The sequence below is a fragment of the Eufriesea mexicana genome, unplaced genomic scaffold (assembly GCF_001483705.2).
Source record: "Eufriesea mexicana isolate 0111107269 unplaced genomic scaffold, ASM148370v2 scaffold12690, whole genome shotgun sequence".
Taxonomy (NCBI): domain Eukaryota; kingdom Metazoa; phylum Arthropoda; class Insecta; order Hymenoptera; family Apidae; genus Eufriesea; species Eufriesea mexicana.
The window spans coordinates 231846-247238 of NW_016920259.1; the positions used below are offsets into that span (position 1 = coordinate 231846).

The 15393-nt window shown below is 27.5% G+C and overlaps 3 protein-coding genes across 3 annotated transcripts; 2 read left to right on the forward strand and 1 right to left on the reverse strand.

Annotated features, from left to right (window-relative positions):
- The first annotated feature begins 1147 nt into the window (after positions 1-1147).
- On the forward strand, positions 1148-8553 carry LOC108553736 (rabphilin-3A). The gene is made up of 10 exons (XM_017908759.1): positions 1148-1161; positions 3411-3556; positions 3907-4045; positions 4323-4802; positions 4879-5423; positions 5485-5675; positions 6127-6386; positions 6479-6625; positions 7594-8017; positions 8127-8553. The coding sequence occupies exons 2-10, from the start codon at positions 3477-3479 to the stop codon at positions 8252-8254; spliced, it is 2394 nt and encodes a 797-aa protein (XP_017764248.1). The 5' UTR covers positions 1148-1161; positions 3411-3476; the 3' UTR covers positions 8255-8553.
- Positions 8554-8880: 327 nt separating this feature from the next.
- eIF2Bepsilon (eukaryotic translation initiation factor 2B subunit epsilon) lies at positions 8881-11127 on the reverse strand. Its single transcript, XM_017908745.1, has 2 exons — positions 10438-11127; positions 8881-10169 (listed from the first exon to the last, which is right to left on the reverse strand). Exons 1-2 carry the CDS (start codon positions 11125-11127, stop codon positions 8928-8930), a joined length of 1932 nt encoding a protein of 643 aa, XP_017764234.1. The 3' UTR covers positions 8881-8927.
- Positions 11128-13895: 2768 nt separating this feature from the next.
- LOC108553729 (peptidyl-prolyl cis-trans isomerase CWC27 homolog) lies at positions 13896-15027 on the forward strand (the record flags this gene model as incomplete). The annotated part of the gene is given in 6 exon segments (XM_017908751.1): positions 13896-14021; positions 14094-14154; positions 14157-14293; positions 14363-14502; positions 14575-14829; positions 14910-15027. Coding segments are annotated over 6 exon segments (837 nt in total), but the record flags the coding sequence as incomplete, so codon positions are not given.
- Between the last annotated feature and the right edge of the window lie 366 nt (positions 15028-15393).

A 15393-nucleotide genomic window follows, 5' to 3' on the forward strand; every position in this document is an offset into this window, starting at 1 on the left:
TAAAATTCAGATAGTGTCAGCAGCTACTAGGATATAATACTACTATATATTAATATATTAGTATACTAGTATATAACATGTCAATAATTGCAATAATTCCTTGAACAAGGAAGCACTTGTTTACTACTTAAATTTATAATTTTTTATTGTATTTATGATTATAATTGAAATTTAATTAAGTAAAATTCTTAAAAGATTATCAATGCGATTTTTTATTTATTAGTAATTATGAATGCAAGTTTAATTTCTTTCTTGATATTTTTCTTTACTGTTTAAATATAATAGTCTGTTCATATTTCTTATGAAATACATTTTTCATTTTGTATTTAAGGTAAATATTTTTATATAAAAAATTATTTTTTTTAAATTATTTAATAAACATAATATTAAATAATCATCTTTGTGTATGATTGTGCTGTACGTTTTGCGTATTCTACATGTGTACACAAAATTTAGTATTAGGAACGATAGTACTTTATTATTTGTAAATGTTATATATTATATATTAGAACAAAATTTCGGTTACAACTACAAATATGATATTAGATATACATACGTACACACATATGCATGCGCAACCACACACACACACATATATATATATATATATATATATAGGGAAATGGATACTGAATGGGGGACCATTATACTTTTATATATCGCATTTCATTAATTATTTATAGGTCTTGTATTTAACTTAAAGATTTTATTTTCTTTTATCTTCTTTTCTGAAAATAGTTAAAAGTAATATAGATTTTAAAGGAATTTATTAACATTAGTAATAATTACATATTTTCTTACATTAATTAATTATATTCTATATGAATCAATATAACTTCAATTATATTAAATGGAACAATTAATTTTTTACATAATTGTAATTAATTTTTTCAAACGATGTGAAGTGAACAAAGTGTACTTTGGCACAATAAATACACGTAAATACAATAAGAAAAGGGAAACGACTAAAAACAATATATTTGCTGTTTTGTTTTTCATTCTTTTTGTTACAGAAGTAGGCGTTGTAGGTGTGTTTCTTAGATACATCCCTGTGAATCGCACGCATGACTTGCGCCCTTCTGCGCCTGTATCAAAAGCGAAACGGAGTTGCAGGCCGTTTCAGCGATAATAGCACCCACTTGTCGGCAAGCTGATACCGTGGTAAGTTCATTTCTGTGCTCATCTGTTTGTCCATGTAACAATAGTATCGTGAGAAGTACTAAAGATACTAACGTCATTGAATATTACGAATTTTGCAATCCTGTATAAATTATTCGGTTATTTACAATTATATCAATTTGAAGCGATTACCCATTTTCAAATTAAACATTATACGTTTAAACATATCTACGTAAGTATACATATGCATAATTTCAAATGCTTTTAGAGCGTTACAAAAATGAGATTCTATTCAGTTTCGATAATTTCCATTTAAATTACCAAACCAATTATATTAATTCAAGATACTCAGTATCATATGTATAAGTTACATTTGCTTTCATTTCTATGTATATATTTTAGAAATCATACAAGTTCTAAGTGGTTGTTGTGTGAATGTAAATGGAATTTTGATTTTTATCTTAATCGGTTTCATTTAAAATTTTATGTTTTTTGTTACTAAAAATTAAATTACGGTAGATAATGTATTAATTAAAATTATATTTAGTTTATCACATTCACGCTGGATATTAATGTTTTTGTTTTTCATATAAAAGGATGGCTAGAATATATTCATGCAGTCTGTGAGTAATGATGACATGCGTCACAAGCTTCGATTGATCGCCCTTCAACGTAGGACTTTGGCGCTCATTTTTTTTCAGTCATGATACGATTGCCACGCGTCAAAACCCTCTTCTCTTTGTTCTACTTCTCATGTTTCTCTTTTTTTCCGGTGAATATATCGCTACGTATATATCTACACAATACGACGTTATACATGCTTCAATTCTTTCTACAGTATTTCTAACTTTTTCTTTATATTCGTAGTTTCGTATACATATGTTTCGTTCTCTACTTATTTGAAGCAACATTACAATAGTAAATGAAGTACACCCTTTAAGTGTTTAATCTCTTTACTCGGCCCCTTTTATCTTGCTTAAATCAAAAGTCACTTTTGGATACAAAATGTCTATCTTTATTTTGCAACTTGAACGTACTGTAACGATGCATTAAGAAAGTAAAAATCGTTGTAAGTGTGAACCATTGAAATATCGATTTAGGTCCAAATATAGTCTCCCTTTAGCTACTTAAATAATATAGGAACGGAAGTGTAGCAAATACTTGCTGCGCATCTATTTTGAGCGGTAACTATTCTTTTAAACTCTACCCTTATCTACGTTTTCTATTCTTCAATATTTAACGTCCTCCATTTTTTTATTTAATAAAATAATTTACTTGATCGGAATTCGTATTAAATTGAGTGTAGCTTTTTTTCAAATTATTTTTAGTAATATACCTTTAATCGTATTGACGATAAAATTTGTAATTTAATCTTTTTATATGAAAGTTCAATTTTTCAAAGTATAATTTTATGATAGTTAATTTTAATATCTTGCATGAACGTGTTATCGATAAAAACTTACGAAAAAATTAATTGATAACTCAAGGAAATGCAAAATTCTCATTAGAAATTAATAGAAATATAACTATAACATGACAAAGAACAAGAGACATAATTCTGTGCAAAGCTTTTTATTCAATTTAAAAGAGAACTTTCCGTTATGTGAGAGACATACATGAAAATAATATACAATAATGTAGAAATATTGTTGTCAGCTATAGATTATTCGAATTTCTTCAATGGTGATACGTGTTATAAGGGTTCGTTCCGTTCGATAATATGAAAGGAATGTTGGGACATGAATAACGCAGATGTCGGACATTCCAACATGTGTAGAATGGAAAATGTTGTTATAAAACGACGTATCTGATATTTTATTTGAAATAAAAAGATACAAGTTCATTTAGATAATGAAAAACATATATCGATGCAATATACAAAATGTTGCAGATTTTAACGGATAAACTTATTTAACAATAAATATTTAGATCTAACGGATATTACGAAAACATAATTTTTGTTAAATAAAATAACGAGAAAATTTTTATCTAAATACAATTAGAACTAAAATAAAAACTATTTGTTTAATTATATGTTAATACTTTAACTTTTTTGAAAATAATAGTATATATATATGAACAAACCAACTTATTTTAAACGAATCATTTTTTATTGATAAATTTCAAAAAAATTTTCTCTATATTTTTGTTACAAATATAGTTCAATGAAATATCTAATTAATTTTATTATATATATATTCTAATTAATTTATGTGCAATATATTCCAAATCTTTAATATTAATTTTATTAAATATATATTGTTATTTCATCCTTATTTTAATTTTTACAGATTAATATACATTATAAAATGTTCATGATGTGTGTCAAATAATTTCAAAATTCTATTACGTTAACAATGGATATCACAGTAAAAGATATAAGTGGAGGAACCAGATGGGTTTGTCCAAGTGATAGACATTTATCCTTGAGAGCAAAGTGAGTATTATTATAATTTAAATTGTTATGTAGTGACTTTGTTAATACCATAAATACCTATACATATATTTTCATTAGCATTACCAACGTATAATAAGTTATCTACGTATATTACACGCAAATGATAGTAATTATGGTGGTATGATGAAAATAAATAATTACGCATAATCACATTTGTATAATAAGGTAGAAGTCATAATTTTGTCAAAAAGCAGTTACATGTTTTTAGAAATTGCAAAAATAAACTATTTTGAATAAGCCATTTCAACCCTTTTGTTGGTAATTCTAGTGTTAATTAATACAATTTCCATTAATTAATTTCATTTAATTAATACAATTTCAATAATTAGACTCCAAACAGGCTGGTCTGTAAAAGCTGCTTCTTTAGATTCGAAATGGGGTACTTATTCTAATTCCTATTCAGGTGGCACAAATCGATGTGCGCAATCGTTTGTACTTACTGAAGAAGAACAACAAACAATCATACAAGTAAATTTTTAAAGTAATACTGGCATTATTTTCCTATTTCTTTCTTATTTAAATTTTTATTTTAACTTATAAAATAAAAATTTTAATATTTGTATATCATTTAAGATTAACGATGTGACTTAACTTTTTAATTTATTTTAATTTTGAATTCACGATACTTTGAAAGTTCTAAGTTTTTGAAAATAATCAAATATCATACGTATCTATCCTTATTTCGCCATTTCTAATTTTCATACAATATATATAATGAATTTATATTTAATTTCTAATATGTTAGGTCATTCAGAGAGCAGAAGCTTTGAACTTATCAGAACAAGAAAGAATTGGTAGATTAGTAGAAAGATTGGAAAATATGAAACATAATGTCTGTATTGTTACTACAACAAGATTAAACGAAAGGAAAAGATGTAGTAGTAGATGTTTCAATAGTGCGCATTGTGTATGTTCTTGCGCCCTTTGTGGTGAAAAATTTGGAACAGTATTGGGTGCATCAGCGAATCTTTGTAAAGATTGTCGAAAATATATATGTCAGAAATGTGGTATCGAAACAAACGAATTAAACTCAACACTTTCTAATATTTCAACAATGAGGGAAAAGACGCAAGAAAGAACAACTGTACAACGAATCGTTAGACGATCTAGCAGTAATCAAAAACAGTTTCTTTGTCGAATTTGTGCCGAGACTAGAGAAATGTGGAAAAAAAGTGGGGCTTGGTTTCTCAAAGGAATGCCAAAATACATTTTACCGGAGAAAAAGGTATATAAAAAATAGTGAATGAAAGTATGTATATATAAAATATATTAATATATTAATAATTATTTTAAAATTCTAGGAACGAGGATGGTCGCGATCTGTTTATAAGACATCCACTTGGACAATCGGTGGTAATAAATCCCATGAATCTACAGAGTTTCAAGATTCTTCTTCTGATGAAGAAACCACGCGGCGTCTAGCTTTAGCTCGAGGACAATCTAGTTCAATCTCTAGTTTGCAAAAAAATCAAGATAATACCACTAACAAAATCCATTCAACATTGTCGGATTCTGTTCAGTCAACTAGTAGTACGTCTAAATCACCAGGCCAACGATCGAATGGTCTCTTGCCATTAAATAGCCGTGAAGAATATTCAGATCAATTAGACAGATCTACCCTTTCTATAAGCTCTCAATGTAATCGTCTTTCGCCAAGCCCTACAAGTCCTCGTTCACGAATAAATCCAAAAGCTAGTAATGATTCCCAAATTGAACAGCACGTGTCGTTTGAAGGTGAAATTATCGATGAAAAAAACAGGAAACTTGATGATATTAACGAAGCTACTCGTAAATTAGAGTTCAATTCATATGAACAATCAAAAAGCACTCAGGTACAATCTCCCAGGTACGTAAGAATAATAAATAAAAGAATAGAAATTTAGCTGACATTGCTTAATTTTTTGTAGATCAAATTTTACAACAGTTCCAACGACACCAACAATGACAATTACAGCAACAGAACAACTTCCAGACCAGAATCAGATCCACGAAAAACGCATGGATCAAGAAGGAAGGCAATCCTCTTCAGAACAAGAGAATCTCCCATATCTTTGCAGCAACAATCAAGTTAATTTACGACAACAAATGCCAGAGTACGGTTGGTATAAAATTCGATGCCTAACAGAATAAAAATAGTTTAAAGTTGAATTGATTAAAATAAAAATCTATAAAATATCATATATCTGTTAAAATTTTTCAAGAACTAAAAAATTTTAAGAATTTTTCTAAAAATTACATTAGAATTTCGAATGTAATATAAGAATATTTGATTTTCCGAAATTTCACAGATTTCAGAATTTTTTTTTTAAGAGAAGCGAATGATAATTCCAAGCTTCGAGATATTATCAAATTTTTGGCATTATTCGGGTATAAAAACTGAAACACAAATGTAACATAAATATTTCCGACTTTACTAGTTTAAAATTCGAAATTGATGTATTATGACTCAAATTTCATATACTTTTACCGATAAAAAAATATATTGAATAAAATTAAATATTGTGTATATTAATAAAATTCAAATAATCATGTTATACTTCTCAAAGCAGGAAAGAGACAAAATTATGGAACTCTCGAAGTATCCTTGCGATACGATCCAGTAACTCAATGTCTCCAGTGCAAAGTGGAACGAGCACGAGGTTTACAACCAATGGATATCCATGGTCTCGCTGATCCATTTTGCAAACTCAACATATTACCTGTAGATATAGTTACGACTACGAAACGACTTCAAACAAAGACAGTCCACAAGACACGAGACCCGGAATTCAACGAGACACTAAATTTCTACGGTACAACAGAAACCGATGTATGAAAAGTACAATTTCTTTAAAGAAGAAAATAATGATTCTATGAAATATCATTGAATTAATTGAAAAAAGAAAATTTTTTTTGCAACAGATACGGAATGGCAAGGCATTGCACGTATTAATTCTACAAGACGATTCAGCAGGCCAAGAATTTTTAGGAGAAGCGAAATTTCCTTTGCATGAATTACAACCGCATCAAACAAAACATTATAATGTTCCACTGCAGAATCACTATCCAGTATGTATAATTAAAACTTTAATTATTTTATTTCTCTTTACTGCTAGATATTACGTAATCATAATTTCAAACGATCGTACATACCATATTCGGTTTTCTGTATAAAGAGCTATTTTAATATAAAGGACGATATTTGATTTTTGACACATGAAAAAAGTAGTTATAAATTCACAGTTAAAAAATTCAGCCTTTACGTGTCAAAAGTTTTTGCACGTATCTTGAACATTTTAGCTAATTATAAGAAATTTCTGAAAATATAATAGCATAAATTAAAATTCTCATTAAACGAAATTAATTCATCTTGTATATAATATAGATAAGTTTCGTTACCATCTTAATTAGAAGTAACATATATTTAGCAATATATCAACCTAGAAAAATAAAAAAATTAATTTTATCATGAATTTATTAACTTTTTTAAGTCTTAAGTAAATAACTTTAACAGAATTCAATTTCGATACAAATATTAATTTATTCAAGTTGTACGCAGAAACGCAAATCAATTGACCTAATAATAGTAATAATATTAATATATTAATCTAATAATAATAAAAGAAAATAATGTCTAAAAAGACTATTGCTAATTTAAAAAATATTACTTCGAATGAAACAATTATAAAATACATAACATTATGTTCTTTAAACTTCTATAATATTAACAATATTATGAATTATGCTTTAATATGACAAAAAAAAATGCAAAAATTCAAAAATTGAATTTTTTAAACTTTCAAATATGAATACTCTCATAATTTTATGCCGTTAAATTTGTATGCATGTTGTTAATTAATTTTTTTTATATATTTGTATATTAACATTTTATATATCCATCGTACAGGAATTTTATAGATTTTTAACTACTGATCCTTATTAATATAATCATTTTTCGGGTTTTAAATTTTTCGCGACGGCCGACTTTACTTACATTATTGCAGACACTAAGATATAAGAGCTCGACGTTGGCATAGGTGGATAACGAAGAAGCAGCTTGGGGCGTGTTTTCCAGTGGACGAGGACAGATTCAAGTGAGTCTAAGTTACTGTACACGACGGCGAGCATTGATGGTCACAATTCATCAAGCTACAAATCTTCTTCCTATGGATAGTAATGGATTTTCTGATCCATTTGTCAAGTTGTGCCTTATAGAAAACATAACAAACAATCATCGACAACGTGTCTTCGATTATTCAATCGCACGTATTACCGCTAAGAAACTAGTATCGAAAAAAATCACAGGCCGAAGTTCACAAAGTACAACAATCAAATGGAAGACTTTAAATCCAGAATGGAACGAGGAGTTCGCATTTGCTATTCGATTAACAGACCTTATGAAATTCACATTATATCTTACAGTATGGGACAAAGATTTTGGCAAGAGTAACGACTATCTTGGTAAAGAATTAATTTGTTTAGATTTAATATATATATTACTATAACTTATATTGAAAAATGGGAATTCATATACGTTCATTATAGCAATATGTTTATTACTTTTATTTAGGTGGACTTGAATTAAGTTCCAATAGCAAAGGAGCACGATTGCAACACTGGATAGACGTAATCAAATTTCCAGATCATCGCCATCGAGCTTGGCATAATTTAATCGATACCATTTTGCCTACAGAATAATTTATATTTTTACTTTTGTTAGCATGTTGTTCAAAATGTTTTAATAAGGTCTATATAGTCAACATATATAATAATCTGCAAAATATAATTTATTTACACACGATCTCTACTATTGCTCAAAATGTACTATTCAAGAATTAAAATTAACAAAAAAATCAAAACATAGTATATATGAAAAATGCTATTATTTTACATCAATGAGATTTAATTATGCACAGTGTTTCAAAATTTTTAATCATGTAAAGAAATGGCAAGAGATAACAAAAGAAATATTTCTTTTATTTAATAAACTTATATCTGACCCCACTTAATTTTATAAGAATAAAACTTTAGAAATAGAATTAACTATTTCTATTAGTGTCGGAAAAATTATGTTTAAGAAATTGTATATTGCTTTATTTTTGAAGTTTTGTTACTAAAAAATAAAGCAAAATCATACATATGTCTATTACAAAAGATGTGTTTCTTTAATATTGTGCTGCTATTTTGTGCTTAATTGATCTGTTATCCTGAAATATCCAGTATATTATACATTAATTAATAAAATTAATTTTAATTAGTTCATGTATAATGTGTATCCTATAAAAGAAACGATTGGATTTATAATTAATATGAAATTAAGTCATTCGATTTAATACAATTTCTCCAAATTATTGAAGAGTTTAACATGTATTTAATCATTTTCATTTCCACTAGAATCTTCTTCGGCTTCTTCCAACCATTTAATAAACGGTTTTATTGCATTTCTTACTTTCTCCTCTTGAGAGTTATGTGAATTTATATCTTTATCATTTGATTCATACCATTCTAAAATTTTGTCTTCTGATAAAATATCTTTGTCATAAAGCATATGCAACAAGTGTTGTAAAAATGGTAATAATTCTTGAGTTGTACTTGCAACCTCTTCTATTGCGTGTAAACAATCATCTTGTGCATCATCTGTTTTAACGTAATTCAAGATAATTGGATAAAAATATATTACCATAATTTTTAAATTTGTTTGGTAATTTTTATTAGTTATATTGTCTTTATTTTCTGAAAGATAATGAAAAGGTAAACTTAATATGGCTTTAATAACATTATACGTTACTTCGCTCATAGTAATATTGTACGCATATCTTGATGAGTTTATTTCCAAAATTAAGTTTTCACAACTAAGTTTATCTTGGAAACCTCTTAGTAAGCTGTCAATAACTTCAGATAAGAACATATTTGTATCATCTGGAATTGGTGAATTACACTCAGAATTTTCATCAATACTTGTTGTATCTGTAGAATAATCATCGTATTCTACCATATCACTATCCTTAAAGAACTGAAAATCATTATCTGTATCAATTTCTGATATTTTTTTCACAGAAATTTCGTTATCCTTTGATTCCATAATAGAATCAGTATATTCCATTGGAGTGTCAATAATTACTCCAGGACATAATATACATCCATTTATTTTTGTGTTTTGTTTAATAAGACAATTTGAAAATACTATACTATTTGTAATGATACAATTATCTTCAATTTTACTATTTGATAAAATATAAGAGTTCTTAATTGTTACATTAGAACCTATCACACAGTAACATCCAATAACTGATCTCGTGGCAGAAGTATCATTTCCAAGAATACTGTTTTGGCATAGTATGCTATCTTTCTCTAACATACAACCTTTAGCAAGGGTAGCACTCCTATGTTTATATATATTTCTTGGCATATAAATAAAATCTTTTAAGAATGGAATAGCATTTGGTGTAAGTGGAAAACTATGTCTATTCAAAATATCTCTATTAAGAGTGTGATAAGCATTCCATGATACAATTGGCAAACTATAATCTTCAGAATCTAATTGCTGCCAGTAGATTCGAGAATTTAAAATTTCTTCATTCATTAACACTCCTCGAATAAAATCTTCCATTGTCTGTTAAAAACATATAAAAATTGTTATTTTATATATTAATTATTTTTTATCTTTTCGTGCATTTTTTTTGAGGTTTATTTATTTATTAATCATTAAAAATGTATTAAATTAATTATTTATAAATTAAAAGAAAGTAAAAAGTGTTAACAAATATTTAACATAATATTATAAGAAATACAATTTTAAATAAAGTCTTTAAAAAAATTGATAAATATCTATAACATATTCAATAATTGCTTTAATTATTTCAATATTATAATAATCTTACCTGAAAATCAAAGTTATCTGAGAATAATGGAAGCACAGAAGGAGAACATAGATAAACATGACTATCCAAAAAACAAGTGTTAATTTCAATTTCACTGTGATCCAAAAACCAATTCAAATCCAATTTTACTTTCTTTTCATCATTCCTTAATTTATCGTAATGTAGAATCTTTTTACTGTTTTTATCAGAAACTACTAAACATGCTTGTTGCTTTAAAAAAGGTTCATTAATAGAACCAAAATTTCTTAGCACCATAGTCATTGTTGTACCTTTATCTTCATTTAATTTTGCACAATGATTTGATAAAAGATTTGTAAGATTAGCATTAATAAATGCATCTCCTCTTATAAGTATAAAATTATTACGAATTGAACCTTTTGTATCAATATCTCTAAGAGCATCACCAAGTGAAGTGCAATTATCAGACACAATTAAAGAAACTGATATTTTTAACCATTTCCTTTGTTTGACATATGTTTTTATTAAATCTACATGATTACTACAATAAAGAAACAATTCTTGTACTCTAGATTTAATAAGGGTTTCCACTAAATAATCTAAAAGTGGAACATCTATTATTGGCATTAATATTCTTGGAAATATATTTTGTACTGGTGTCAAATTTGTTACAAAATCGTCTGCAAGAACGACAGCTTGTATAATTTTTTTCTTTTGCATTTTTGTGTTCATACTGCTATCTAATACAATTCTCCAAGTAATAAATACTAGAATATAGGTTATAAAATATTACTATAAAGTACGATTTACTATGAACTTCCCCGACTTTTATATCCAACTATTTTATATCGTTTCAAACACAAAACAAAATCTCTTTTTAATATAATAGTACATTACATAACACGAGTATTTCTTCGTTTTCCTTTTATTATAACAATAGTCCAAAACATAGACCAGATACAAAATAAGTACTTAGATGCAACACCTAATCAATTTTTGTGTCACATGATTCAATACTGTCACTTTCAATGTTATCATCCTAATATAAAATGAGATTACAATACAAACAATAGTGATAATTAAAATTAATTATAATTTTATAATAATAGAATAAGCAAGGTATAACAATCATTTTGAACATTCGATTAATTATTCATCATAAAAAATTACGATTTGTATATTTTTCATTGAATTTTTATGGAACAATTGCAAATGAATGGCCAAGGTTCTTTCAATGACAATAAGTCTGGACAATCATTAAAATGTTTGAGGACATATATGAAACATATAAATCAATTCGTATACGATAATTATTTAGGTAAAATAATATATTTAAAACTTTAAAAAAATATCATTATATTTCTTGAACTTTGATCTCCAAAATATTAATATTTTATAATATATTAAGAATTAGTTGTAAATGGAATTTTATAAAATTTATTTTATTTAAATTATAGCTCTTATTTGTTGATGCATAAAATGTATTTTATTATGTTCATTTTGGTGCAAATTTTCAAATTAGTTTTATATAGAAACTTTACATAAAATTAATATAAAACAGTGTAATAATATCTATTTCGTGCTTAACAAATATTTTTAATTTTATGTAACTCTTACCTTAGTATAGTCTTCCAAAAATTATTCTTTGGAAGGGTACACTAATTACTAATAAGGAGAGTGCAAGTACTTTCGGTCATCGATTTAGTTCACACTTTGCAGATTTGTAGATTTTGTCATGCAATTCAAGAATATATATCATTATAGTAGCAACTATGTAATAGTTTTTAAAATATTTGCAATTAAAGTTGCATTGCACAGATAAGTAACTACTTATTACCTTAATTTCTCTAATGCAGTCATGGTCTAACGGCGACAGTGGAGAATTCCCAAGATCAAGGATGGGGTTCGATTCCCGTCCATAGTTTAATTGATTTTTTCTCCAATTCATTATTCACTTCGAATTCATTTTTCGCCTATGAAAACATTGTAAATAAAATTTCTTAATAAAAAAACTTATTTTTTACGCTTTTTCAAGCTAGAATATATTTATTAAATAATAAGCATATTAAGCAAGAAAAACAATTCTACAGCAATCTTATTTACTATTAACTAAATATTAAATTACACATCCTATAAGAATGTTGCCTATAATTCCAACTTTGCTGTGCAGCTATAAATTTTCATGAATTAATTACAAAAACTTGGCAATTTATTAATTTTCTACTGTGGAATTGATTTCTAGTATCCAGTTCGAATACAAATTTTACCGCCTGCGATCAGCGCCACCTATGATTTTGGAACAGTTTCTCAAATAGTTTACTAACTCTGATTACGTGCACCTAATATATTTTAATTTATTTTAATAAATAAAATCATAAAGTTTTCTACATTCTTTAATAAATTCAGCCGAGACAGCGGTTTTAATTAGACAAACAGCATTCATTTCTTTACCTAGCAGACGATAAATATGCAAAGGTACGCCTTTACAACGCAATTATAAAATTTCATAAATTAAACGCAGAAATTGAGCGATTTGTTAATTTTTCTCCAAGTGAACAGGAGAGTGCATGGGAAATGAGAAAAAATTACAAACAAACGCCGGAAGCATTGTTGTGACCATGCAGGTGTGCCTGCATCACGAAAAGAATGTAAGTATTTGTATTAACATAACCTTTAGTTATAATTAAATAGTGTAAGTTAGAAAAGATAATATTCTGTTGAAATAAACAGGCACGTGCAACAATAGAAAAATATTGGACTCATGGAATATCATCAGCGTAGATGCCAAGAATTATACTTTATAGCGAGAAAAAATTGAAGCAGCAATATAAATATGTAAAGTATGATACGTCTATTGGATTCCTAGTGCGGTAGCCATATGACATACAAGATAGAAATCTTTGATGGTCAAATAAAGATTCAGAAAATGACGCTGGTTTAGGCAGACAAAAAGGAATAGAATTAATTTAAGTAATGGCCTCTTATAACAAAAAGATATGGAGAATAGAGTGAGATTGAAAGGTATGTTGTATTCCTAATCTAAATAAATATTGATATGAGTAGTCAAAGTTAATGTTCATCGCTAATGTGTTAAATTCGAATAAAAGAAGTGACAAAAGGAAACGCATGTTATGCAGAATCAAGAAGCAAAAAAGATGCAGCATATGTATCAACAGAGAAAAATGTGTGGCATCGACATAGAAATATGAGGATCGTTGAACACATGGAGAATGAACCATTCATAATAGTTATGAAAGGTAAAGTTAAATTGAACATAGAGTGTAAATGTTGCATTAAGGCAAAAATGTATTGTAATATCTATGGGAACTTGGAAAATAGAAAAGCAGCAATTATAATGGTGCTGTGGCACATCATGGACTTCATTGGGCCAATAAAGCCAATGCCAAAAGGATGTAAAAGGTATGATTATTCGAGAAAAGAACCATTTGGTTGACTGATTTATAAATAACTAAAGATTTAATATGAAATAAGAAACTCCAAAGGCTTGTAGAAATTTCATACAGTTATGTGTGGAAGGTTATTACCATGACCCTATATTTCATACACAAGGTGGTGATCCCACAGGTACAGGAGAAGGTGGTAAAATATATGGAGAACCATTTAAAGTGAGACCATATTTAAAAATAAAATGAATTCTTTTCTTATTCAAAAATAGTTATTGGATATATGTGTTTTAGGACGAATTTTATACAAGTTTACGTTTTTGTCGACGAGACTTAATTGCTGGGACTAATGCTGGAAAGATGACAATGATTCCCAATACTTTTTTATTCTTAGTTCTACACTAGATTTGCAGAATAAACATACAATCTTTGGTAGTGTTACTGGTGAATCTACATATAGTATGATTAATCTCGAAGGAGCACATGTAGATGAGGCAAATTTAATGTTTGCAAGAATATATATCAAGCATTGATATAAATATAATATTTCCTCTGTTTTGTAGAATGATAAAGCACTTTATCCTCCAAGATTGATAAAACCTATAATATTGAACAATCCATTTTCTGATATTATACCAAGAATAATAGTACAGGAATGTGAAGAAGTAAAAGACAGTTCAGAAACTCATACAGCAGGAGTAAAGTACAAATCATATATGTTTGCAGAATTTAGCCCTGGTAGAATTATTCTTTGTTATGAAATATTTTGTTACAGACATTTCAATCTTCTATCATTTGGTGAAAAAGCAGAGAAAGATGTAGAAGAATCTGTGATATTAAATAAAAAGTTTAGTGGTAAGGGCAAATCAAGTCATGATCATTCAACTGTTCCAAAATTAAGTTCACAACCAGCTGTTGAACCACCTGGACTTGCAAATAAAAGAAGGAAGGAAGGCCGCAGTAGCGATTGGGAAAATGTCGAAGAAGTAAAAACTCAAGAGGAATTAGAATTTGTAAAGAAAGAGAAAGAGTTAGTTTATTATTTGCATTATAACTATGTTATAGAAAGTAGGAATTTTTATTGACTGTCTCTTATATTTATATTTTCAGAGCAATTAAGAAAAGGATTAAAGATACATTGAGAGATACAAAAAAGGAACCGAAGAAAGTACAAACTTATAAAATAGATGATTTTGAAGATGATAACGGTATAAAGGAAAATAAATAGGGAATAAAAACCTCCTTATGAGGTTTAGCAGAAGAGCAAGCCGAGGAGATGCACAATAAGAGATATCAAGAATTATTAGGATAACTCATGTATTCGAATAGAATCATTTGTCATATGTCTATGAATATTGTACGTATATATATGGTCATTATAATGATAATTATTACGTGATATGTATTACGAAACATCTTCTCAGATTCTAATGTCTATATGTCATTATTTATTATGTCGTGTACAATTAACATGTATATGTAAAACTTTCAAAATGAATAAAAGGTACTTTAACATATAACCATGGCAGTTTCATTTTCTTTTTACCACGAACAAAAGCACGCATCTTCATCTGTGACTGCATGTTCAACGGGC

Coding starts and splice junctions, on each gene's coding strand:
- LOC108553736 (XM_017908759.1), top strand. CDS start 3,477: ATGGATATCACAGTAAAAGATATAAGTGGAGGAACCAGATGGGTTTGT. Junction 4,803..4,878: donor ACATTTTACCGGAGAAAAAG/GTATATAAAAAA, acceptor TTAAAATTCTAG/GAACGAGGATGGTCGCGATC. Junction 6,626..7,593: donor CACTGCAGAATCACTATCCA/GTATGTATAATT, acceptor ACGTTGGCATAG/GTGGATAACGAAGAAGCAGC.
- eIF2Bepsilon (XM_017908745.1), bottom strand. CDS start 11,127: ATGAACACAAAAATGCAAAAGAAAAAAATTATACAAGCTGTCGTTCTT. Junction 10,170..10,437: donor CAGATAACTTTGATTTTCAG/GTAAGATTATTA, acceptor TGTTTTTAACAG/ACAATGGAAGATTTTATTCG.